At 40.0% G+C, this 27,425-nt stretch overlaps 1 protein-coding gene and 1 long non-coding RNA gene across 2 annotated transcripts; both read right to left on the bottom strand.

Moving 5' to 3' along the window:
* Positions 1-3,883: 3,883 nt before the first annotated feature.
* AQP8 (aquaporin 8) lies at positions 3,884-18,143 on the bottom strand. The gene is made up of 6 exons (XM_072417577.1): positions 17,694-18,143; positions 12,355-12,607; positions 9,378-9,504; positions 8,317-8,531; positions 7,476-7,610; positions 3,884-7,329 (listed from the first exon to the last, which is right to left on the bottom strand). The coding sequence occupies exons 2-6, from the start codon at positions 12,603-12,605 to the stop codon at positions 7,287-7,289; spliced, it is 771 nt and encodes a 256-aa protein (XP_072273678.1). The 5' UTR covers positions 12,606-12,607; positions 17,694-18,143; the 3' UTR covers positions 3,884-7,286.
* A 4,621-nt stretch (positions 18,144-22,764) lies between these two features.
* Positions 22,765-27,370, bottom strand: LOC140334504 (uncharacterized). Its single transcript, XR_011921570.1, has 2 exons — positions 25,564-27,370; positions 22,765-24,731 (listed from the first exon to the last, which is right to left on the bottom strand). It is a non-coding gene; the product is annotated as an uncharacterized lncRNA (long non-coding RNA).
* Positions 27,371-27,425: the final 55 nt, after the last annotated feature.

The raw sequence follows: 27,425 nt of genomic DNA on the forward strand, positions 1-27,425 counted from the left end.
ACGATGCATTACACCCAGCTCTCCATGACATTTACTAATGCGGCATCCCTGGCGATAGCTGACCAGAGGCCACACACTGCTACTGCTCCGTCTCTGGTCCTCCATCATTTTGCCTAATGTCACAGCCCTACTTCTCCACAACTTTAATGGTGGCATTTCTAACACATTTCATCCTGGTCATGATGCCAGCTAGCAATGCAGTCTCCTGCTGTTTTGACGGCAGAGACTGCTGTTAGTGAGTTGAGTTCACACGTAGCGCCACCCTTTCTCAATGTCCTAATGTTTATGCTGCCTTCTGTACGCTGTCCATCACGCAAAAATCCTATTTGCCTGCTGTCATTTACCTGCCATTTTCTGGAAAACCACAAGATCTTTTGGAATTTTTTTATTTGTTCCTTGTTGCCACTGTTCTCTTACACATACCTAGCAAATTTAGTGGTTCTAACATGTATAGGGGCTTTGCTATTATTGTTTAAAGTCGACCTATTGACTTTAATGGAATTCGCGAAATTTGTTTGGCGAAATTTGGCGGACCCATGGGAAGTTCGAGGAAATTTTCACGAGACTGTCAGAGGCCGTCTCACTCTTCTCTATTCACCCGTGGTTGCAGCTGTGCGGTCCTGTTTCTCCCCCCTGCCTGCACCTTCAGAAGCTTGTAAGATTAGGTTTAATAGTTAATAATTTAGATAGCTGGATTGGGTTTATTTGTAAATAATTTACTATTAGGCTAATTAATCTTGTAGGGATTAAGAACGCAGCACTTGAAAATCAAGAATTATCTTTTGCCTTTAAAAAGGTCAATTTACTTAGTTCATGTTAGACGAACAGACTTTGTTCTCAGGCAAGGAATATGTTATGCAGCTTATTGATTATGATAGATGCAAGAATAAAATGTGGGCTGCAGATATACTGGAAGGGCAAAGTGACTGATTCTGGTGACCCTAAGGGCCCTTTCAGGCGTAAAATGTGATATTGTGCAACTTAGATCCTGGACACACAGCAAACTGCTGCTTTGTGGCCATGAGAGGCAAACTACACCATAGCTGTAGTGTGAATCTTCAGGTCACAACTGGCTAAAAAAAACAATGTTGCATTTGCAAACTTCCCTGTGATCAATTGTGAACAAGTTGAGACTGCACCACGGGCAGTAAGATTTGCACCATGGCTGCATTGCAAATTCTCAGGCCACAACCCCACAGCTAAACGTGGCATTTCACATTTGCGAACTGTGCTGCAATTATTGCTGTGTGCAAAAAAAAAAAAAAAAAAAAAAGGTCCGATCTCCCCCATTCACTTGAATGGGAGAGGTTCAGACTTCGGTTAAGACTGCAGACCACAGCTCACTGTGCATCTGAAATTAGTCTGACTCATGACTTTGGGACTTAAGGCCATTTCCGACCTGTGCTTGACCCCACTGTTTTGCTGCAGGCTCAACCTCAGGCCCAACCACTGGAGCAGACTGATAAACATTTTGTGTACGAGGACTGCAGCTGCAGTGGTTTCCTGCATGGTCCCAGAAAGGGACAAGTCACCTTTGGCCATGTGGTTGCTTTTCTTCCTCTTAAAGCAGAATCGCGCCACAGGTGCAACCTCACACAAACTTATTTATCTGCAGTGCGTTTTGCCACTCACAGCACCAGTTTGCTATTCACCCAAAAGTGGAAAACCACACAGTTTTCCACGGCAAGTAAAAAAGAGTCCTTATTTCCTCCAACAACAGCATGAGCAAGGAAAATGATGATGGTATTTGAGTGTATGTGCTCTAACAACAAGCAGCTATCATGGCACCCTGGCATTTGTAGTTATTTGACAACTTAGGTCATGCATGATTTGCCTTCTGCATGCTGGTTGCTGTATACTGGCAGTCCAGGGCACCGTTCATGGACCCTGGGGCGAGATTTCCCATTTAACTTCCTATCCAATTTTTCCATCAAGGTAATGAACTGCAGAGATCAGAGAGGCATAGCTAAGCACTGATAGGATTATAGAGCTGCAGCAGTGCATCGTACTCTTTGTTCTCTGCAGTCACAGTATGCTCATCAGTTCTTTTGCTGGGTTCCTAAGCAAGAAGAAACGACTTATTGTAAAACTGTCAACATCCATGAACGGCTAGAGATAATTGCTGCAATCGGATTGGATCTTTTACGTATCCCTTTTGCATTAAAATCCACAAGTTACCTTATGTCTGGATGATGTGATTTCGCAGATGGGCAGAGTACCAATTGGCAAGGATGGTGATGCCAACTCCAACATCTGCTCCTGGTCTTGGTGGTATTTAGCATTGCCGAAGAGGCTTGGGCTTAAAGCGTACCTATACTCACAAAATCAACTTTGGCTTATGGATAACATAAGCCCAAGGTATAATCATCTGAATACTTTTTTTTTCAGCTTGCTTTCATTTTTAAACATTAAAAACAAGTTCTGGCCACACCCCCAGATCTCTCCATCGCCTAGGCGGTAAAATGCATTCCGGGAAATGCTATCCTTGGTGGAAGTGTTTCTAATCCACTCCCACTACCAGAATTATACTGATTTGTTTTTCTTTTGACTCTCATGTCACTCAAGTGTGACTGCCCTGTCTGCAGCTGCTCGCTGCTTCTTTTCAGCTTGTGAGCTCTCCGTGCAGAGGGCTCCAGCTAGTGAGGGAGGGGGAGAAGAAGTTCAGAAGAGGAAGAAAACATAAACTTGCCAGTCACAAGCTGGCCACTTGTAAACTCTTCATAAATCATTATATTTTTCATGGATACAAGCTGACCCAGCCAGTGACACCAGGGAAGACTGACATTAGTGCAAGTAAGTAAGAATAGACTAATGACTGAAAGACTAGTTCCTCTTTAAGAAAAGGGGGCCAAGTTTTGTGAGCTGCATGCTTGGCAAAAGTATGTGAAATGCGCCAGAAAGGTAGCTCTAACACATCATGGAAAATTCTTTAATAAAGGTCACAATGATGCGATTGTACCGCCATGCCTTGTGCAAACCAAGCCACACTGATTGGGTGTGACTTCAAAGGGAGCCCTTAAATTGGACCTACCATTGAGAGATGATGGAAGCTGGCATTGCTGAATTCGTTCTAAAAAATACTCATTGCCTGGAAGTAAAGCTGATCCTTTCGTTGCAGTAGTTTTAATAACACTGCTGAAACCGGCATGCAGATAACTGCAGCACAAGTTGTATTGCGCTTGGCTGAACACCTGAGCTATACCCTCATTCTGAATCAGTTGGGAAGGAGCGCATGTAAATCTCATTATAAGTTATAATGGGAATCTATAGGTGCACTGGAGCTGTAACACAGCAGTCCAAAAATTGGATATTCACTATTTGCAAAGATGCATTAGCGTGCGATTGAGAATGAGATTCAGAATGCATAGTACTGTGTCACACCAATACGTGAAATGTGCACTACAGTAACATCCATATTACAGCAACACATATTTGTGAACTCAAAAGGCGCGGAGTACTTTTTGCAGTCAGGTCAATGGCATTTTACATATTAGGTTTGCTTTATAAACCTCTGGGAAGGAAATACTATTTGCACTGCAGGCAAAATAATTTTCCTTTCCATGCAATAAAAGTCAAACCTGGCTGGCTGCTAAGAAAACTACAGCCTCCAATGGCTGAGCACTTCTTGGAGTCATATAGAGATGTCAGAATTTTGATTGACCGATGATATCACTGAACGGTCACAGCACCCTGATATAAACTGGCTCAAACTTAGCAGCCAATCAGATGCCTTCCACCTAAATGTATAATTTTTCATTATATATATTTTAATTGTAATTTTATTTTACATAATTTACATTTTCATTTTACATCATTTACATTTTTGCATTAGTCTGAACATACTGAATTTCAGTGGCTGCCATATAAAATGCAATACAAAAAGTGAAAACAAAAAGGTTTAATTATAAATGTTAAAGTGTATATGTTGAGGTTTTGGAAAATTTACAAATATATTAATATGCTGGATGATATCACAATCAATTCAGTCACTGTAGCTTGAATGTTATTGGTAATGTTTTACCAGGTCTCCCTCTGCTGGCTGAAATATATATATAAAATATTAATCATCAGAAAAGACCCGAATCGATTGGGTATTTACCCTGTGATTTTATGAAAAGCAATAATTGTGAGCTGAATTATAGAGCTGCGATTGGTGAATTTAGAGGTTGGCTGTCATCTTAATTCTAGGATAAACCCCGAGACTGTATGGGGACCCGGTGCTAATTCCAGGTCATTCCTTGACTATATTGTAAAGCCACGATCCAGATGGCAGTAACAATTCAACAATGGAAGCTCCCATATTTGTATTATGACCGGTTTACTTTAACAGATTGCTAACGTTCTTCATTTTTAGCTGCTGGTAACCTGTACAGAATGGTCAATGGAAGGATCTGAATCTCTGCTCCTAAAGTAAACCTGTCCCATGTTCTTTCCTAGGAAAGAAGAAACATATCCAGTACTTCCATGTATAGGGGAACATGTGTCTTACCCCCTTCCTAGCATTCAGCAGAACTGGGGCCTATTAAGTGGATGTTCAGACACCCAGTGCTGTCATATGGTGGTGAGTTAGGAGCAAGTCATGCAGCTTACACAGGTTTCTCATATTTTCCTGAAAATGAACTATTAGTGTATTTAGCAACTAGCAATACAATTTGCATGCTTTTTATCTATTTATATTAATTTATTACAATCTGCAGATTGATGTGTGTACAATTATTCACCTGTATTCTCCCCCTGTCAACCCAACCTGATAAGCCTAATGTCAGACTGTAGGGCCTGAATGGAAGGCAATTCATCTACTGCCTGAATTAAGGGCTGCTAACTTCCAGAGAAAGGTAAAACTGTCAGGTAAGCTAAGTTCAAATGTTTTTTTTTTCACAAAAACCCTAAGTAACCTCTGAAGGAACCTTGGGGTTCCATTGGACCCTGGCTGAGTATGGCTGCCTTAGGATGTGGGCAAGTCATTGATGTCTTTTCATAGAAATATAGCTGACATAGTACAGTTTTATACTTTAGATTTTGTTATATATCTTGTACAATTTTCCTAGCCACAAATATTTAGGAAGGGTTGGAACATCTCCCAGGTTTTAGTTCCCTCTCCATTGGGCAGATTTACACTCACTTATCTGTACAGAAAGTAAGGGAAACTCTAAAATCTTACTACTGTCGCCAGAACAAGAAGGGTGGGTATACCTGTTTTGATGACGCCATTGGTGCTACCCCTTATCTTGGGTGGATTTTAAATTCAATTCCTGCTCTAACTTTGAAGGGCACATCTGGATACCTACTGGGGACAATAAAGGCAAAACAAACCTAACCTTTTTCAACTCAACCCAAGATAAAAAAAAAAAGTTTGGGTGTAGTTGTAATATAATAGGCAAGCAATGTCGTTTCAAAAAGGTCAGCACTGGATGAACAATATGCAACTTGTATGAGCTTATTCTAGTCTCACTGTGTGAATAAACAGTTATTTTGTGACCGGATCTGTCACAGTATTGTTGTTATATAATGTAAAGCAGAAGAATTCTACAAAAGAATTTAGCATCCCATTGGGTTCACTTGCACACATTGCACGAGTTAAGGGCCCATTATGCCAGGGAGATGTTACATAGAGTGCTATATTTACATTAATTCTTGTTACCCAAGGATGGTGCCCTAAATGCCTAATACTCTATAACTGCAGTCGCCAACCGGTGGTCCGGTTTTGAAAAACTTTGGGGGTCCACGGCTCTGGCCAGTTTGCCCCCCAGCGGGTCAGGAGAAGGAGAGTGGAGGAAGGTGGTCGGGTGCAGCAGCAAGAGCCGCGGATCATGTCCTCCGCAGGTCTGAGGGTGGGCGGGTTCTGGCATCATGACGTCACTCTGGGGGAAGTGTCTTCTCCTTTGAGTGACACATGGCTCCTCACGCATGTGTGGTCCGGAGTCAGTGAAATTAGTGGTCCATGATATCCAAGAGGTTGGCGGCCACTGGCATGATCATTTTCAGGTCTTAAAGAACCCCAGCAAAAACCAGTGGGGAAAAAAGCCTCTTAATTTGGTGGCCAGTGGAAAGAACGTTTCTCTTTTACTGTTGGCTTGAATACCATGTTTATAGACACCCAAAACCATCATTATTATCATGCAGTTGGCTCTACCAGAATTATCAGGCACCATTAAATGGGAGGTTAATCAGTCACAGTTTAGGAAAAGCCATTGCAATCCCTGGGCAAACCTTGGAATTCCAAGGAGCTCTAGATTAGAATGGCTGCTCTAGATAAAAGCAAAGTCCTTGGTGTCCTTCCATACAATGTAGGACTTCTAGGCAAAGGGAGCACCTAAACCATATATTGGGGTTGGGGACCCATTTAGACGACTAGGTTTAGCTTTAAAGTGTACATGTAGCCCAAACTAATGTACGTAATAGGTAAACTCTGCAACACTTTATTTTTTGCTGCCTGTGTCCCGTTGGGGAGAATTCCCTGCACCTACCTAACAAAAAGTTGGAGGGCATTTGGTCACAAGGAGCCCTGCTAGATAGTTGTCCACTTTGTTGGGAAGAGTTCATGTTCTGGTGACCATAGAAAATTGGATTTCCTATCACTTTCAGTCTTATTGACAGTGGTCATCAGGACAAATACAGGGAGTGAATTTGCCCCAACAGGTACAAAGGCAGCAATAAAAACTTGACATGGTTTCTAATACCTTCATGATATCGAGAGCATAAATACAATTTAGCTATCTTTGACTATCTGTGGCCTCTGTAGACTTTGCGACAATAAAAAGTGTGAAGAAAGGTTGTGCAGTTCTAAGGTGAAGCTGAGAGTATTTAAGGAAAGAAAACCACACAGTGGTCAAATGACTTGGAGGTATGTTTTCCACTAAATGGTTATCACCAAGCCAAGTGCTCTGCAATCTAGTGCTTTGCTGCACCGCACTTGGGTCAGTGGGTATGGAGGTGTAGTAATCCCAGAATCTCCTGGTATTACAACAAAGTGAAACTTTTATCAGAGTCTTCAAACTGTGCAATGCATGTAAGAGCCTTCCACAGTCCCGGTATTAGTTATGTGATAAGAGAGCCACTGCTTCTTCTTTATCGCTGCTTAGCTCTTGGTATTGGCTCGGCTGTGAATGAAGTGAGTTGATGGTGGCATTTGCAGGGTCCTCTCTCCAGGTTTCCGTGGCTAGCTGAGAAAGTTCATGAGAATGATCCCAGGTCTGGAGTTCTGTGGTGGAAATTGATGACTTGGTACCCCCTGCTGTAGGTCCGACACAAGCGCCACGGTCAGAGGGAAGGCTCTTTGCACGACGTCATTTCAGGATAAGACGAATTTTGGGGTCACCAAGGAGTACCCTTTAGGAAAGACAAGAGTGGAAGCTTTAAAAACTTGTTATATGTAAAAACATTTAATACATGATAAAGGATTATCAGAGCACCTTGAAAAACATTGTATAGATCTGAAAAGAGGAGGAGATGCCACCAAAAAATTGTGTTCTTACCTGATAATACCACCAACTAACAGGCCACCAATCATAGGTCCCACCCAGTATATCCAGTGATAGGCCCAGTAGTTTGCTGCCACCGCGGGACCAAAGGCTCTGGCAGGGTTCATACATGCTCCGGAGATCTTTCCTCTGCAATAGTATATATATTAATAAAATCTGGATAAGGCAAATTTAAAAAAAATGCACAACCAACAGTTACCCTACGTGTCTAACATGCATTGTACTGTGTTTATGAGCTTTGCATTGGGGCAGCCTATTTATTTAAATGAACTACCCATGCATTACAACAAAAATAACGTGCAATATTTTTAAAGCATTGTGCAGGGGTATTGTTTTAGTGTGTTGGGGAGCCATGCAAAAATAATGACACCAAAACACATCGCACAATGGTACACGTTTTGCCATACATTGCATGACCACATTGCAAAATGTGTGTTACCAAAATAAATAAATGTATTCTGTGGGAGAAAACTGCAAGATAAAATATTCAATAGATCCAGGAATACAAGCAGCTGAAATGATATGCATTATTATTTCTATTATTTGAGCTTATCGCTCCCTTTCCTGTCTCCAAAGTCTCCCTATTGATCGTTAAGGGCACTCATTCCTAAAATGATCAAAAGGTTGGTTTGGGAGACAGGAAGAGAAAGTCAGGATTGGCCTATCGTTCTCCTGCCTATATCTCTGGTCTAGAAATCACTTTATACTAAAAGTTTCATTTGAAGGTTTTGTAAGGCCTTCTTCCAAGAGATATAACAATATATCACAAAAACACAATATCTCAATTATGTTTCGACTTCTTTTATGCCTTTGAAGAATTGTATTTTTATCTTACCCTGCCAGGATGTCCGTTGCCACAGTGAATCCAATACAGAAGGGAGCCAATGGAGTGCTGGTCTTCTTATTAATGGCCCCCATGCAGACAGCCAACACCAAGAAGAATGTCATGACTATTTCGGCTCCAATGGCTCGGCCAACCTGGGCATCAACGAACACCACATTAAAAGCTGCTCCATCTGTTTTGTTGTAAACATCTGAATCGGTCAGGGCCTAAAAAAAAGTGAAAAAAAATCAGGGAGTGTCTTACATTTTATGAAAGTGCAATAAATAGTAATAACATACTCAACTATGCATTTTAAACAACCAAAACAAAAGCTGTGTGGCAAGCTTAACAAGACTTTAAAAATGGATAAAGAGCCGGCAAGGGTGCGTAATCCCAGCTACTTGGGAAGTTTAGGCAGGGAGATTGCTCCAGTTCAGGAGTTCTGCTCTACCCTGAGCTATGCCCATTGGATGTTGGCACTAGCTGTGGTATCAATGTGGTGGCTCTAGGGGAGCCCGGGGCTACCAGGCTGTCCTATAGAGGATGGAAAACTTGATGAAGTATTGGTGCCCAGTTATTAAACAAAAATTAAAGCTATGATTAGGCTAGTCACTTTCTGTCTAGCTTTGACCCCCACAATCTCACCCATTTTGCGTTCAGTTTGCTTCTAGATGTCTACCATCATTCATCCCATTCCTATGAGTGCAAGATGTTGTGGACCCACAACCTGGCGAGGGGGTCACCACAATGCTGTGAACTCAAAGTGTAATGATGCAGCAAATGGCGCCAATGCCAGCTATACTTTTGACATTATTCGGATTTGCTCAGTGCTCAAGAAGATGCATAGAGGAAGAGGACCATGCAACTGTATGAGTCCAATCAGAAGAAATTAGGTATAAAAACCAAACAAGGACTAGTGGGTGGGGGAGTTGGGCTTGAAATTCCCATTCTAAAAATACACTAAAATCTTAGTAATGCAACAAGGGCAACACAAGTTCACTCTTTCCAATGCTTATTATTAGGATAGAAATATTGGTGTTCCTGCAGCATTATAATAAAGGTGTCCTTCTTACCTTGGCCAGTACTGCTCCAATCATTCCACCGCACAACTGGCAGACCCAGTATGGCACCACAAGAACAAGGTTGAGTCCTCCTATTATACAGGCCCCCAGAGATACGGCAGGGTTAAAGTGTCCACCACTGAAACAATAGAAGAATTGATTATTACAGAGTGACACTGTAATACAGCCATTTTCAACCAGGGTTCCTCTAAAAGGTTGATAGAAATCCCTCAAACTGTGGCTCAATTTGATGATTCCTGCATAGTTCTAGGGGTAGTGCCAGTTGGTAGAGCCAGCTGCATGACTCTAATGATGGTTTTAATTGTCTATAAAGGTGGTATCCTAGCCACCACTGTAAGGAGGCATTTGTTTTACTGGCCACAAGCTTAGGAGGGTTTTTTCCCAATGAACCCCAAAATATTGGTTCTAGCAGGGGTTCTTTAGGACCTGTTTATTATTCTAAGGGTTTCTCAGGGGTAAAAAGGTTGAGAATAATACTCTAATATATAACAACACATATATTTTTGTGTAAATGCATTTAAATTGTTTTTATTTGCCTTCAAATCTGTTATTACAAACTTAATGGATTACCCAGACATATGTGCCAAGTTGGACCACTTTTACTATCCCATTTCCAGGTTTAGTGATCATACTCGTATATATACACATAAAAGTCCAATTCCAGCCAATGGTTTTCATCTTAGTGTTTGAACAGTAAGGGGTAATTTTTATTATTTTCATAAGCATTTTTAACTGCTCTATGTGTTCCCATTGGGCTCCTAAAAAGCTTTGGGTAGAGGGGTAATGAGGATGCAGAACTGGGCTCTGAAGTTTTTGCTAGAAGGAACCAATTCTATACAGAGGGCTTTTTATTTAGGAGACTTTCAAGAAACTCATAAAGAGTGCAGTCAATAACTATTAAACTCATCACATCTCTTCTCATCCTTTGCTGTTCATTGCCAGCAAAGGATCCCTATCATAAATTGTCTGCAACCTCTGCTAATAACTTTGACATCTCAGGTTCAGATCTGTGTGGCCTGACCACATGTGATCAATGCAAAAATAATCTGGGATGACTAAATCATGAGGTCAGCCTGCATTGTGGATTATTTAGATACATTAAGCATGCAGTGAATCCATCCCTTTGCATTTTAATCCAAGACTACGGGTGAATTGCCTTGCCTTCTGCCATGACATTTGCTGGAGACTCACCCTGTAATCCTTCAAGCCTCCTATACTCTGTCAAGCTTAGTCATCTGTATATGTTTGTATACGCAGAGTAAATGACTAGATAGTAGGTTTTGACAATGGAAAAGCAATATTATCGCTTCTTATCTAGGGCATTGCTCACCTGCATAACTATTTGTTTTTCTGCCCTAAATGCCAGTTAATGGTTAGAGCAAATGTATGCCAGTTAATGGTTACAATGGTTAGACACCACCCAAGCACGAAGGACAAAATTGTCACGAAGGAGTTTGCAGATTGGTGTCATATAAATACAATATCACAGCAATTTTACAAAATTCACAGGAGCATAGTGAAAAATACAGAAACATGTAGCAAGAATCAGAATTACATTTTCTGGTTTTGATTTTTTTGTCTGTTAATGCCCCCTGTTTCATGGTGAAGCAGAGCTCATAGATGCTGGACCAATTCTTCTCTGCTGCTATTTTTTTTACATTGAGCGTTAAATATAATTATTTAGCTGTGATATACAGCCAAGGGTCTACCAAAATTCTGCTGCCAAGATAGGAGAAAGGTTGCTGCTCTTCCCATGCATCCATGGGTTCTGTCCCTACCATAGACACTACATGGAGTTTGTAAGTGTTCCCAGTCTCTATGCCAGTTGTCTTGTGTTGTACCTACGTGTTTCGCCTATATTGCTTCCTCAGGGGACTTGTGGACATTGGAGTGCAAAATTAGAAGCACATGCAGGGAAAATCAAAATGTATCAATAGTGCAAATAAATGATGAAAAAAAAAAGAAATCAGATGCTTGAAGATCCTTTGAAGAGATATGGAATATATCCTTGTAACAAGGGCGCCTGATCGTGGTGCTATTGTTGGGAATTGTCAGCTTAAACATTGACATATTGATGGTTGGAGGGCCAGAATAATGGCTGTATTGACAGTGACAAAGAATGGCTTATTCACTTAACCACCACAAAGTGAATGCTAATGTGCAAAATGCACACGTTCTTCCATACCAAACGTTTTTTTACTTTTCTAATTGATAAAAGCTAACTAGACTATAGGTTACTGCAATGGCTTATTGTAAAAGCCTTCCTCTTCCATGAAATAAGGTACTTGGAACATTTTCAGATAAAGTTGATTATCCGTTTTTATTCCAATACAAGAAAACACTCCAACATCTTAAAGGTTACCTTCATTTGCTGAATTGTTTTGGCACCGTTCTGCATTTAGCAAGCCTTGCCAATTGCATGGAAAAACGATAAGCTTTCAGTCATAGAAGCATTTTTTGTTCCAATCTTGTGACCGGAGACCTGGGTTATCAGCTTTGCAGCCTCTCTCTGAAGCTCACATCCACAGATAGACAGACAGATCATACTACCCAACCAGAAACCCTTTAAATACAGATTATATTTCCTTATATCACCATTTATATCAAATGAGAAGGCTACTGGAGCCACATACTAGAATCTGAACATTCCATTAGTCAGGAGTCCATGGAGGGAAAGAAGGCTTCACCCTTTTTTCTTTGTGTTCCACTATTAAATTTACCCCAAAATCTCCTGGGTGGGCAGACAGGACCAAAACAAAAAAGTTTTTACACTAGCTTTGCTAAGTTGGGTTTTCAGAAATTTTTTAATGGACTTGAAGCATAAAGCTAATGGAATGTATGCAAAATGCACAATGTTTATGTATTTATGCATGATGCTGGGAATGAGTTTAGCCATTCTAGACTCATTAACTGAAGTAATATGCATCAATGTTGTTATAGCACCAACTTTTTTGTTTGAAAATAGTACCTGATTCCCCCAAGGATGGCAATGGTGAGCCCCAGGGCCAATCCATGGGCTAAAGCCGGTTGCAGGTTTCCGGTGGTGGATGAGTCCTCAATGACAGACAAGCAGCCAATGAACACAAAGAGCGCCGTGCCCACGAGCTCCGCTATGCATGGCTGGACGTACACTTCATACCAGTGAGGCTCCGGCTGTTTCTTGGGGCTTTCCACCTCAAAACCTTTACAGGTTACCTGGCCCAGTTCTGTGTCCCCCATATCTACAAAGAGAATATTCATCTGTTATCAAACGTTTTACAACATTTTCACCTTTGAACCTCTATAGTCACCATGTATATATTTTAGAAGTATGAAATTTAGAATAACATTATATGTGTAAAATTACCTTTTATGGCTGTATACATAACCTCGTTTATGGACGTCTATAATACACTAAACATGAGCTTTGTTGCAGAAATGTTTCTGCACTGTTAACAAAGGATTTGTTAGCACTTTCAGACAAGTAATTTTGAAATATTAAAAGTAAACCCTAAATCTGACCTTGGACTGCATGGGATTGGATCTGCAATTGGACTGCATTTGCTTACCCTAATTTCAACGAACACTGTTGGCTTGTATTTGCATTGGAAGCTGCTACAAGTCAGAAAGAAACATTTTATTTCCTGGCTGGAGGATGTGCAGCATCATCTAGCACTTTCCTCTCAAGCCTGTGCATGGATTGTCCCTTTTATTTATGGGATTTTGTCTCTTTCAATCATGGATGCTCAACATCAATGGAAGATTTACCAAGGTGCACATGCAGCCCGCATAGAAAATGCAAACCCCTTGAGATTGATATCCACCCATGAATATACAATAATATTATATAATATATATATATATATATTAGGATAGTGATTAGGTTTACATTGGGATTTAAGGAAAGATCATTTTCCATTATCCATCACAAAAGCAACCTACTCAATGATTGAAAGCAGTGATAGATGCAGATCCAACACTTCATGTATAAAGATGTATTCATGTGCCTGAGCTTCTAAATTGGTCATTCTATGGCCAGCAGGTCATGCACTCAATCGAAAATATTCACCAAAAATATTCTTGCATATAGCCAACCTCAGATTCAATTGAGAATCCTATCTCTAAATATTACCAATATTGACTATCTCTGATTCACTCATTATCTGAGCGTGTGGCAGCACTTACTGTACTTTTGAAATGATAAGAAACATTCCAAAACTCACTTTACCAACTTAAGAGTTTTCCACATTAAAAAAGTCACACTGTATAAAATGACGCAGTGGTTACATTACTCAAACTTCAAGGATATTGCCAAGCAAGACACGATAGAACAAAGATTATTAATCTAATAGCCTTTTGGCTGGACTCTGAGATTATCTTATCTGTATTCTTTTTCTCTCTTTGCTTTTCTTGGAGAGCCGTGGCTCATTTTATATTCTCCCTGAGCACTTAGGAAATTCTCAGGGTGAATAATATCCCTGTGAGTGATTCTTCAAATTCTCAATCTCCTTAGATAAAAAGACAGGTCTACTTGTCTATAGTGGACATAATGGGGTTGATGCACCAAAAAAGTTTAGGCTGTTTATTTAGCAAAGTGAATGATCACACTGCAAGGGATGAATATGGCGATAATTCACTTTGCAAATAATGCCCAATCAGATAAATGTAAAACAAAACTGATTGGACGGCTGAGGGTAAACAGCCTAAACTCCCATGATCCCATGTTATAGGGATATAATAGGATAAACAGGTAATGTTGGGGAAGTTGGGATGTCTATTTATTTGGTAAAACCCAACAAAAGCTAGAATACAGTATTCAAGGTTTGTGTTTTAGAGGGTTGAGCTGGCCAGTACGGGAGTTCCGTACAGGTAAACCCCAACCAAAACTGTTTTCCAATTTTTTGGATGTTAAATGTTGTCCATTAGTAACCAAAGGGAAGAATATTAGACCTGTCCACATCCTTACTCTCCCCCATATACTGGAGCTGGAGGCCACTTTACTACCTCTGGCTCCTCTTCTCTTCCTATCTCCACTGAAATAATGTCAGATCTGAGAAATATTTGGCAGATCTGAGCATGCAAGTTTATGTAGGGCTCTGTCACACTCTCTATAATCTATGGAAAGCCTACTAAGGGTAGTCACATTCATATAGTGGAGTACAAGATAACAGCTATAGACCGGCACCTGAACTGATTCCTGATTTTGTGAGTAAAAATCAAGCATAAGTATAGATGTCACATGACCCTGTTCATCAATTTGCCATGCTGGATAACTAACATCCAAATGCTAACGATAGCTATCATGCAGCATCTCCCACTTGTTCCCAAACCTCCCCAAGAGCCAAGCACCCTATCTATAAAATCTTTCCAAAGCCCTGAAAGGATCACTAAAAATTGTTCAGAGCAACAATTATTGAACGTCTATGCAAGGCTTAAGTCTTTAAAGTTATACAAGTATATCAGACAGCAACTAGATTAATAATATATAATAGCAGACAGGGCCCCTGGGATATTGGCCCCCTCCTTCAATATATGGATGTATACAATTATCTATATTATATAAAACCATTAATCCACTATTCTTTCTGAATAGCCACAATTATCTCCCTCAGTCTAATGACTCCTGTTCAAACACAATCGCTAGTTAAAACTTCAAAGGGATGATTTGAGATGACTCTTCTGTACGGTCTGGAATGCAGTGCTTTATCACTGTATATATGTAGCGGAATATCAATGCAATGAGTTCTTGTCAACTTCTAAAAATGTAAGTCGGGCAGCTTTTAGCTTATCTGGTTTAAAGGTGTCAGTCCATACAGAATAGACACTTTTATTATCCACTGACTTTTTTAATGTATGGAAAGACAGACAGATGAATCTTGAGCTCCCAGATATGTGAGGACCCTATGATGGACATACACATGGCAAACTTTAGGCAGATAGAGTTCTAACTCTTCTTCATTCTTTAGAAAATTGAAACAAAATGTTATAGCTAGAGATAGGCTTAAAGTTTATAGTGGTTTTGTTAGACAGATCCTATATGATTGAAGGTAGATTTTCGTCCCGATGTTCCTACAGTTGATTTGCTATTCAAAGCTAAAGTCTGTTTTTCCTTTGTCTTTTGTATAGAATTTACTGTTTATAAAGCATTTTCGTATCAAGATAAATATTTAATGGCTATTATAAACCTTGCTCTCTTACCAGAATTACAAGATGAAAGGCTTGGAATTGATTCCAACTAAATAAACCAAAATGTTATGCAAGGTTCAGTATGCCATAGCAAACTCAGTACATTTTAGAGCAGTAAAAATATAACACAATATCTTGGCTTAGTATTTAGTCTTAAGATGCCAATATACTTTGGATGATTGTCTTAGGTTTGGTCATATTGGGCAACACCTAAAGTTTATAGGACATCTCTGAAGGTGAAACTAATTACACAGTAAAAGGAAAAGTGAGAGATGGAAAAGAAGGAGAGGAAGGTGAAGGAGAAGAGAGAGATTGAGAAGAAGGAGATGAGGTTGGAGAAGAAAAAAAAGAAGGAAAAAGAGAAGACAAAGGAGAGTGAAAATAATAAAGAGAAGGAGAAGAAAGAGATGAAGAACGTGGAGAAGGAGAGCAAAGTGGAGGAGAAGAAGAAGAAGAAGAAGGAGAAAGAGAAGGTGGTGAAGGAGAAGAGGGAGAAGAGAAAGATGTGAAAAGAGAAAGGTGAAGAAGAAGAAGGAGAAAAGAGAAATGGAGAACAAAGGAGAAAAGAGGGATGGAGAAGGAAAGGAGGTTGGAGGAGAAGAAAAAGAAGAAAGGAAAGAGAAGAAGACAAAGAAGAGGGGAAATGAGAAAGAGAAGAAGGAGAAGATAGAGATGAAGAAGATAGAGAAGGAGAAGAAGGTGAAGAAGAAGAAGGGGAAGTGCGAGATAGATTACAAGGTGAAGGAGAAGAGAGAAATGGAGAAGAAAGAGAAGGAGAGGAAGGTGGAGGAGAAATTAAGAAGGAGAAGAGAGAGATGGAGAAGAAGGAAGGTGGAGGAGAAGAAGCAGAAGAAGGAGAAGAGAGAGATGGAGAAGAAGAAAGGTGGAGGAGAAGAAGCAGAAGAAGGAGAAAGAGAATGTGGTGAAGGGGAAGAGGGAGAAGAGAAAGATGTGAAGAGAGAAAGGTGAAGAAGAAGAAGGAAAAAGGGAAGAAGGAGAAGATGGAGAACAAGTTGAAGGAGAAGAGAGAGATGGGGAAGAAGGAGAATGAAATAATGCAGAATTAATTGCAGCAAAATGAGGATAGAGAAGGAGAGGGAGGTGAGAAGAAAAAAAAAAGAAGGAAAAAGAAAAGAAGACGAAGAGGTAAAATGAGAAAGAAGAAGAGAGAGATGAAGAAGATGGAGAAGGAAAGGAGGGTGGAGGAGAAGAAGGAGAAGGAGAATGTGGTGAATGAGAAGAGAAAGATGTGAAGAGAGAAAGGTGAAGAAGGAAAAAGAGAAGAAGAAAAGAAAGATGAAAAAGAAGGAGGAGAGGAAGGTGGAGGTGAAGAAGAAGAAGAAGAGAGAGATGGACAGGAAGGTAAAGGAGAAGAAGGAGTAGGAGAAGAAAGTGAAGGAGAAGAAGAATGTAAAGGAGAAGTTGAAGAGGAAGGGGAAGGAGAAGGAAGAGAAAAAGGAGAAGAGGATGAAATGAGAACCAGCCACATAGACACAGATCTATAAAATGATTCTGGTTCTTTAATTACAATAAAACTTACCCACAGACCTAAGACTTCCTAACTTGTGGAACATTTCACTTTTACACAAGATTTTGCACAAGCGATCATTTTATAATTACAAATATTTTTTATTTTTAAGATACATACAGATGCATTGGTGCCAGATAGCAGAAAACCACACAACCATATTATGTAATATTGTTTTATCAGAAAAAAGCAAAAATATCAGTTTTACAGATAAAATTTTGTGAATGAATTATTCTTTTGCTATAATTTCATAGTATTTTTTTTTTCTTTTAGATAAACAATCTATAAAACGTTTGTTTCCTTAGGCCACTATCTGTGTTTGTGAATAACTGTACAGTCATGAAGGGAATGCCATTAAAATCCGCTATATTTACAAAAAGCAAATAAAATAACTGGTTCACTGTACTAGAAGAATTTTATGAAACAAGTCACATAAAAAAATACATTAAATGCATTACACATCATTAAGTATATAATACATTTCTAACAGGAGTAGAAAAAAAAGCATAAAAATAATTTTGGAAAATAATAAACCGTTTAGGATTTATTACAATTTATTACTAGCAGCATGAATGTTGTAAAATGTGTGAATTTAATTAGGATTGTATACTCACTGTGATCCAGCAGCTGTCACTTTGTAGCAGTCAGTGACAATCTGTTAGTAGTATAACTTCACCAAGTGCTAGAGAGAGAGACACACTTCAAATCACAACGTCCTCTCAAGTACTGTACTTTGTGTAAAGAAAAATCAATAAAAATGCAACAGTTGATTCACGTTGACCAATCACGTCTCTGGAAAGGTGCTCTTATCTCAATAATTCTCAAGTCAATAATCTTTGGCTGCCAAGCAGGTGGATGAAGCGCCCTCCCTCTGGTATCACTGAGGTTACAAGCGGAGCAATGGAGATGCATTACAAAGTATGCTAAAAGCTAGACAGACTTTGTCACACAGGGCAATAGACCAGGCAGGGATTTTAAATAAATAAACAAGTAATAGCAAAAAAATATAATTTATTTTTACAGTACATTGCCAGATACATTGTGGTGCAAAGATTATAGATAACTAATCAAGTGTTTATTCCAAATGATGTTTAAAGCCACATGGTTTTTTTAAATAATACCTTTGTAGAGATGTTTGATTTAGCTTAAGCCCAGCATTGAACAAGAACAAGACACATTCTAATGACAATCTGGTTGATACCATAGAAAATCAAATATAAACCGTGATTTTTTGACCTGAAAAAGAATCCCTGTTTATAATTGAGTCCCGCCTGTAGATGGCACTGTATCATCTTGCAAAGTATATAACAAACGCTTGCCATCTGAGACTTTATTAGAGTTTGTTAAACTCTTCACCAGAACTTCACCATACAGCCAATATTAGAAACATCTAAAGGTATAGGTTTGGAGGATGTCCACATATATACTTTATTTTGTGTAAAGGTTTCTCTTTATTGGAGATTTTTTGATATATACTAGCAACCACCCTCCACCAGGTAACAGTGCAGTAGTCAAGAAATTGAAACAAAGTGTTAGGAGATGAAAAAGTTGGTTGTAGACCCTCTGCTCAGCAGCTTGCAGCATCTCCTGCTTCTCTTTACTCATGCAGCCTGAAATGTATATTCTCGGCATCCCCAGCACAAGAGGCTGAAGGGGATTTTAGGAGTGGATTAGTTCCTACCCTCAATCCTGCCCTGCCATTGGCTGTTAGGATTTTAAGCCTTTCTGCTCACAGTCACCAGTTACCTGATGTAGTGTTAGGCTGGGGTGACCTTCTGCTGGTGTGTTTATTCAATGGATTTACTGTACTGATTTTGCCTGTTTCCTAACCATGTGATTGTACGCTGCCCGGACCAAGTTTGTGCCTTTAACTCTGTATCTACTTTGTCTTTACCTTTGGATACCTTGGTTGGTGGACTGATTACTATTGTTTGACCAGTGGCTCTGTTTTTTTGACTTGCCTCTGCTGGACTCCCCTTTACTGCATTATCGTTGGGCTCCTGGTCCGCCATCAGTCCTTCCCCAGACACCATGCATTGCGCAACGAAGTCATACGGGCAATTGTGAGCTGGGATGGCACAACTAACCTCTCAAGGGATTTGTTATAGGTGGGGAGTGCAAAGTTAGATTAGGGGACAGGTGTCTGGACCAGTGGCCTAAACAACAGGGCCAAACACTTCACATAAATTTATTAGGTATATACTAGTTTTTTTCTAGGTTCAATCTACTGAAAGTGATATTCTAATTTTAGGTGAAGCCTAGCGGGCCGTGGCAACTTCCTGTTTTTTATATATCATGATATTCCAAAAGCAAGATCTTCCATAATTCATAAACTGGGTGCTTCCACCACCTTCATGTGCCCCAGCTCCCGCTGTTACATTCTCTATAATATAAAATAATTATAATTCCAGCCGAGGTTGTGGAAGCCCCTCATAATGGCCACAGCAGGTGGGAAGACCCATCAAATCAACACAACGATCTTACCAATGGGGTCCCCAAGAGATACCGGATACAGGATAAATTTTCCAACATCAATTAAAATATTATAGTAGAAATCCCGGGTGGACTTACCTATATACAACATACTTCTTTAGGTGCAACCTGCACTTGGATTCAATGGCAATGGACACAATGGCAGGGTACTGTCCCAAGTATAGTTACAGCCCTTGGTTGGCAAAAAAAAAAAATATTAGTCCTAAACAAGATTTAAGACTTAATTTAACAGCCTTGGATCTGGTAACCTCACAAATGGGCCCAATAGTAATCTTTTAAGGCCACACTGAAACCATTGAACATTGACAGTTGATATATTTGTGTCTCCTTGACAAAAATGAAGCCAAAAAATGATGACTTGATATTACATTAAGATCCTCAGAAACGCACATCCAGCACCAAATACTTGTCTCATGTCATCAAACACAGGCTGGAAAGGACTTATTAATCAATTTCATATGCAAAAAGGTTCATTGATGTAAGTACATAACTGGTGAAATAGTTTACAGTTACTTGTCCACGTTTAGTAGCAGCAAGAACTGTACCTTGATGCAGCAAGAACATCTATAGAAATTTTCCACTACCAGCTTTGCTGCTGTGTAAAAGATGAACATCTAAAGGACTTGTACAGCTCACAAAATCAAAATCAAACCTGAATATTAAAGTTGCATGACCATTATTACATAAGGTTGAGAGATCAAATGTTTGCTAAGTTCATACTTGATTCTCCAAAATCCCTAGATGAGCCAGTGAAATGGAATGAGTGATCATAGGGCTTGGGCACCGATCTGACATCATCGTAAGTGTACACAGGTGTGCAAAGGCTATACTGTCACATTGCTTTGGTAACATCATCATTGTGTTTCTGCATCATGATATTGTGTACATTGTACAGTGTCTGTGTGTTCTTTTATTAAAAGCCTAAAAAAGTTCATGCACCCACTATGGAGCTATGGATAGCCCAAAGCTCAAATAGGTGTAGTCACCGTCATGGTCTCAACCAACCCCTGAGGGTAAACATTGTGTCTGAGGTACTACTGTTAGCTAGAATTACTTTGTTAACTTTGTAAATCAAACATCAATTTTGGAAATAGTATGAAGGCATGGTTTTCTGTATTCACAGCCAGCATTCTCTTCAAAGGATGGACCCAACAAAATAGGTCTTTCTAAAAAAAAAGAAAAAAATCCAAAAGCATTTTCTTGCAAAAGAAGAGGTAGTGTTTCACCTCTTAAGCTGCCAATGCCTCTTATCTTCATAACAAAGTCCCTTCTGCAATAAAGAATCCACTGGGTTGCAGTTTTCTGCATTCAAAGCTTTTTTTTTTACCTGTGGCCCCATCTGCTGACTATCTCATCACTAAAGGACAGGTCAATGATGTAGGGGGTTGGAGGAAGGAACTACAGGGAGTGACAGAGGGAAAAGGCATTCAGCGCTCTTTAAAGTGTGATGATTCTGATGGAATCTGAAGAACCTCAAAAGAGTGAAGATGGAAGACATGGGCCCACCGATAAGTACAGTACACTCTCGACTATCTGGCTCGCGACTATCTGTTCTCCGTATTATCCGGCCCAAGTAAAAAAAAATAATTCTCTGTAATAAAATGCCGGGGCGTTGCGGTGGAGTGTCTGCTGCGGTCCTCCTGCGTGCCGTGTGCATGGCGCAAGTTGAGACGTGCGGGGTGCGGATTTCCCCTGCCCTGCTGCCTGCTCGTCACTTCTCCGGTTGTGAGTTGGATGACTGGGTGTGCGGGGTGAGGAGTGCTGGCCCGTGGAAGTTAGTACTGTATTTATAGAACTCCGGCCTATCCAGCTTTTTTGTTATCCGGCCTGCCCTTCCGCCATTTTTATGGAATTGCTTTTTTTTCTCTTCCTGCAAAAACAACGAGGTTGAGGTATCATCTACCCATAGCAACCCAAAAGAGAAGGCCCAGAGTCTGTCAATTCTGCAAGTGACCAAGAAGTTGGCAAGGTGCCATTCGCCAGGAGCCAAGCGGGTCAGGTCTGAACCTACCTTAAGTCAAAGGAGGAACATAACCCATGCCTGTCTCGTAGGCTCATATGCTTTCTCAGTTAGAGAGATAGTTAAAAAACTATAGCTAATGTTGGACTTACTTTATACAAAGCCAATTATCCTTATTATGCAACACCTTCTGATTGGGATGACTCTTAAAGTAGTCTCTCGGTTTTTCTCCTCTCAAAAGGTAGTTGATTATCCATCTCCATTGTCTCCCATACTGTGATGTCCGGAGTTTCCATCTGGGATCTCTGCTGCAATTTTTCATCAGTGGAGTTCCAAGGGTGTTTACAGGGCATTTCATTTTCTACAGGATAGGTCATGGTATCCCTTGCCTGATTTGCATGTGCTAGGGAGTTTCCTCCTTTGGATCCCTGGCACTCTATACAACTTACTTATGTGTTACGTGCTCTTCCACAGCCACTAACCTTTTGCAGCTCCTCGTTGCCTTTGGAATCCCTGTGTTTAGTGGGGAATCTCCTGAGAGGCTCCTTGTCTTACTCGTACCAGGCACTGTTAGCTGTACATTCACCCAAAACTCCTGGCTTTGTGACCTGGTGGGAGACAGACTTGAAACTCAAAACGATATGTTACTCCACTTAAGCCAGGAGACGAATTACAAGCTGGCCACTCGGTGGTATAGAACAGCCTCTAAATTGGCTAAGATCTACCCCCATACTGACAATATCTGCTGGAGATGTGGATCGCCTCCTGGCACATTATTGCATATTTTCTGGGAGTGCCCTTCCTTGTCTACTTACTGGTCTTCAGTGGCAGACCTTGTCCATAAGCTCACAGATATTAATAAAAAAGATAAACCCACTTTGGCGTTACTCCATGTCTCTGATATGTCGAAAAAGGCAAACAAAAACTCTTTATTACTACATCTCCTAAATGCTGCAAAGGCATGCATTCCGGCAATGTGGAAGTGTGACAAACCCCCAACCCTTGGGCACTGGCTAAGGAGGGAGGCGGATGTTTACCGTATGAAATACATGATGACAGCTGGGACGGATCAGACCGATAAATTTATCCAGACCTGGTATTACTGGGTTCAGTTTAGTATATCTGCAGAGTATGGTAGATTGGCCGGTGACTCTTTTTGTGAAGAGTGAGTTACTGTGTGATTGTAAAACCGAACTGACACAATAAGTCATTATAACCCCCCCCCCATTCCCTTTCTTTCCTTTTTTCCTATTTTCCCTCTGCAAATATATAAAAAAATGAGATACTGGGGTTTCTCTAAATTTTACTATTTCATCATTGCATTATCTTAATGTTTGTGTTTGTCTTGTTTATTCTCAGGACATTGTTTACATTTTGGTTTTTCATGCATTGTGTAACATGCCATTTTAATGTTATGTAAACCTTGGAATATCTCAATAAAAATTATTTTTAAAAAAACAAACATTATCCTTTGATATGAATACCCACTGTAATACATGTAAAACAAGGATGTCACACATGTAATCTAAATAATGATATCAAGAAACACATTACACATATGGAAAAACATTTGCATAAAACTGACCAAATGCCATTACAGTTCTCTCATAAGATTATCATGGTTAGTTGAGTCTCCAGTTTCTGCCTCTAGCGCAGTAATGGGAATCTAGTCATTGGCGTTCGTGATATATGTAACCTTAAAATGACCCGCATGATAAATGTGGCTGCCGTAAAGTAAATCGCAGAGTCTGCAGCTTTCCATTCCAGGTAATTAAATTTACCACAAACATGAACAACGCTGATGAGTGCAGATTTTACACGTCATATCTCCTTTAATATTAATAGGGTAGTTTACACATCCCTCTGCAAATATTCATGGGGCAGTGTTGTATGTTGGGAATATTTTTTTTTATTGTTTGGCAGTAAGTAAATGGGGTCAAGATGATGAATTGTGCAACAATGTTTGTAAAATGCTCTTTCAACCTTCTCTTGTTTTTCCAATGTATTTGAAGCGGACTGGAATACCAAAGGCCTGGTACACCGATATCTGGAATCACACAGCACTAAATAATGCAGCACTTTATGACCAGGTGTTCTATTGCCTTCCAACCAACACTGTGCTGAGCCTCCCCGTACTTCAGGAATATACAACAATGCCCAGCCTTGCCATGACGGACCTTGTACTATCAAGTGAGATGTTAATGAGGGTGAAGAGCCTTTGGTGGAGTTTCCATTGCACTTCCTTTCAGAGGTGAATCTGTTACCACCATTAGGTAGCAAGGAGGGAGTACTCCCCAACGAAATGTGGACGTGACTCTGCTGGGCAACCAACAAACACATGAATCTCACTATCTTGAGGACTGAGAAACACCGACACCATTCATGTGCCATCTCAGGAAGAGGAGAAGGGGAGCAGGAAGGCAGGAAGAGGGTTGAAGGATAGACAGTCATAGTAACATAACCTAATCCTGAATGAACTCTGGACGTGACTCTGCTGGACAACCCAGAAAAACATGTTCCTGCTTAGTGTCTGTAAATTTCTTTTTACCTTAAACGGCAAGTCAAAAGCAATTATTTAATCTAGTTTTGGCTAGATTGAGGACTGGAGGGCCTATTGGGCTTTCACAGAAATCTGGGTCACCATTAAAGGGACTCACCCTTACTTTTTTCCTACTGGCAAAAGTTTGACCTAACAGAAGCTGAGGGAATATCTGCAGCAAGGACACAAACAGAAATACAATCTAACAGAGTATTCGGCTTCCCTCTATTCATTCCTTTTTATTCCTGTTGCTGTTAGAGAGTTCTCCTCTGGTAAAGCCATGCCTTTTCGAATCATTCCCACTTTACAACACTTTTGTTCTGTCCCAGGCAGCTTCTACGAGAGAGAGCTCGTACTCTCATATCTGTAGGACTTTGTGGCAGGCTCAGGTGACTTTCTGCTGTTGAATCTTGATTGTTCTAGACCAGATCAAATTTTTGGACGGAATCCCTGAAAATGTGATAGTATCCTAACATGTTTGACATTCCTCCCGATTTCACAACTGTCATCTTTGCATTCCTTTGGATTTCACAACACCGAGTCTATAGAATTGGTTTATACAGTTTTTTTTCCTTATTTCTTAGGCCATAAAAGAAAGGTGCTGACACCTCGTAAGATGTTTATGATCGCTATTTCATAACAGATGAAGAGAAACAACTCCTAAGATGGAAAATTACACAGTTATCAGAGTATGTAGTAAGCCAAAGAGACAAGCAAAAAAATGGGCAGACCAAGCAAGTGTGCACAGTCATGATTGTTAAATACCATGTGCATGCCTAAAAAACTGCTGTAAAGTACATCCTTTTTTTACTTTGCCAATTTCTTTTTTATATCTTTTATGTTGTTTAGTGTCTACCTTGGCTCTAGTGTTAAGTTGAGTTGAGTTAATAGCTATTTAAAAACACCTGCATTGCTATCAGTTATTAAACTGGTACTCACAGGTGAAAGCAGTCACCTCTAGGTGACTTTATCCAGATCCAGTTGTCTACTAATGACCACAGAATTTCCATACATGAAGTTTTAATATGCTATTTTTACCTTCCTGTAGAACTGGCACCCAGTCCTTTCCATTCTCACCTCTATATTGGCCATTGAAGTTGACAGCCCCATAATTGACATAAGTAGGCAAGTAAAAGGGGAATGAATGGCCTACCACTGAATTTCTAGATGTGGTCAAATTTACTCATTGCAGTTTAGTGGCTCTCGTTGCACTTTAGAAAACAGTTGGAACTGTGTGCAGATACCTGTAGGCAATTTTCAGCTTTGTAGGTAAACTATTAACCGGTTCTTCAGCCGAATCTAATATTTAAAGCCCCACCAAGACTTTTTTTCAATACGTATAAAACAGTTCAGAAAAATTTGTTAGCTATTCTACAAGTTTCTTATTGGAAAAAACATTACTATCACTTCTACTTCTATCTGACTACAATGAACCTTAAGAAGAAGTGTGGATGTGCCCAATGAGAAACTAGCAGCAAATATAAATCCTTACCCACTCAACAGCAAAATTGGTTTGATTGATGGTGCTGCCATTGTAGGAATCCGCCTCAATTTCCATTCAGTTTTGTTGGATGTTGGAGGCAGCACTGGAACATACAAAATACAATACAAAATTTTGGCATGGTTCTTTATGGCAGCACAGCTTGTGTAGAGTTACCACAGCGGACAATCTCCTAAATAAGTTTCATCTGTTATGTGGATGCAGAGATCATAGAGGTTTTCTGTGGTTGCTCAACCTGTAGAAAGTCTCCGGAATGCTTGGTTCCCCGAAGGTGGGACAATTGTGTTGGGAGGTGTAAACTGAATCAAATACAAGCTTTGAAGGCATCCTGATTTTATTGGTAGTAGAATATTTGAACATACATTCAATTTGTTTCTGGTCCCCCAAACTCCATCTATTTTCATATCTATAGTTACTCTATCAAGAATACAATTAAAGTATTTTCCAGTAGTTGTATGTTCCTGGAGATCTGTGGTAAATGCAATGGTGGAACTTTATTTGTGGCCAAAACATCCAGCTGTTTGTATTGCATAACTCTAACCCAGTGTTCCTCAACCTTTTTTTTAACATAGGGGAACCCTTGAAATAACTTTCAGGTCTTAAGAACTCTTGTTAAAAGTATCTGCAGCCCTTGTTGGTGATCAGAAAGAAAGAATGCCTCTTACAATGTTGGCAAGTGGGAAGAATGTCACCCTTACAGATAGCTGAAAAGGTTCTTGGTATCAGGCAAACTGACATGACAGCTACAAATTGCTTATGGCTCAAGAAACCCCTAGCAACCTTTGAAGGAACCCTGCTTGAGAAACACTGGTGTAAACTAATGATTTGTCTTTCAACCAAACCCTATCACTCCTAAAGGGTTGGGTGATCATTGATTTGGTAAATGCAAAATCAGATTTGAACTGTGAGCATATGCTTTAAAACACTGCACATACATATGTCCAAGTTTGTGCCACAGGAAGTGATTAGAATTCTAATCAGATTCCAATCAGAAGTACACATTGCAAATTGTGTCCTTGCAATCAATATTTACCAACACATCCAACTGAAACCCCATCGACATTAGCTGTTGAATTCCCATCTGATCCAATTGTTTCATCAGAACAGAGTGGCTGTTCATTAGCTCTGTCCTTTTATAAACTGACTGCCAGGTGTATTTACTGTTGAACATGATCTCTACTCGTTCTAATTGCAACTTACAAAATACATATACCTGAGTGGTTGGTTCTAAAAAGGCCAGTAGAATAATTGGCACTGAGTGTATAAACACTGTACATGAGTACCTGTCAAAGTGCCCTGCTACATATTTCACATTCCAATTCCTATTGTCAGGGTTGGGCAACCAACTCAAGAAGACAATCCTGTCTCATCATCTGCAATGGAAAAAGGTCACATATAAAAAACCCAGAACCCAGATCATACCTTTTTTATAAAGAATAACTTTGGCCTTGTGCATGCTTACCATCAGTTCAATCTCAGGGTTAAAGCCACTAAAGGAAGATACATTAGGTTCCAAGATAGGCTTCTCTACTTTGTCTTACACACTTGTAAGACAGCAGACCCCCAAAGTTTGTATATTATTAAAGTCTAAGTGATTTTTTTAAGAACCCCCCTGTGGGATATTGCATGCCCAGATATTAAGATTAATTAGATAATAATTTTATTTCCACAATTTAAAAAGATTATGGTGTCACAAATGACATCCATTAACCTCCCGACCGTTAAGCCCTACCTTGGTACGGACTTCAAAAAGTTACAATTATCGATAAACCCGAACCCCGAGAAAAGTTCGGGTTTATCGATCACTTACCTGGTCCCGCTGCGATCGTCCATCAGTCGTGTTCCAGCGTCGT

The sequence above is a fragment of the Pyxicephalus adspersus genome, chromosome 7 (genome assembly GCF_032062135.1).
Source record: "Pyxicephalus adspersus chromosome 7, UCB_Pads_2.0, whole genome shotgun sequence".
NCBI classification, from domain to species: Eukaryota; Metazoa; Chordata; class Amphibia; order Anura; family Pyxicephalidae; genus Pyxicephalus; species Pyxicephalus adspersus.

What these genes read in the sequence shown, in the direction of transcription:
- AQP8 (XM_072417577.1), bottom strand. Translation starts at nt 12,605, where the DNA reads ATGGGGGACACAGAACTGGGCCAGGTAACCTGTAAAGGTTTTGAGGTG. An exon ending in TTGGAGCAGTACTGGCCAAG is followed by an intron (nt 8,532 to 9,377) that starts GTAAGAAGGACA and finishes ACTTTTTTTTAG; the next exon opens with GCCCTGACCGATTCAGATGT. An exon ending in GCAACGGACATCCTGGCAGG is followed by an intron (nt 7,611 to 8,316) that starts GTAAGATAAAAA and finishes ATACTATTGCAG; the next exon opens with AGGAAAGATCTCCGGAGCAT.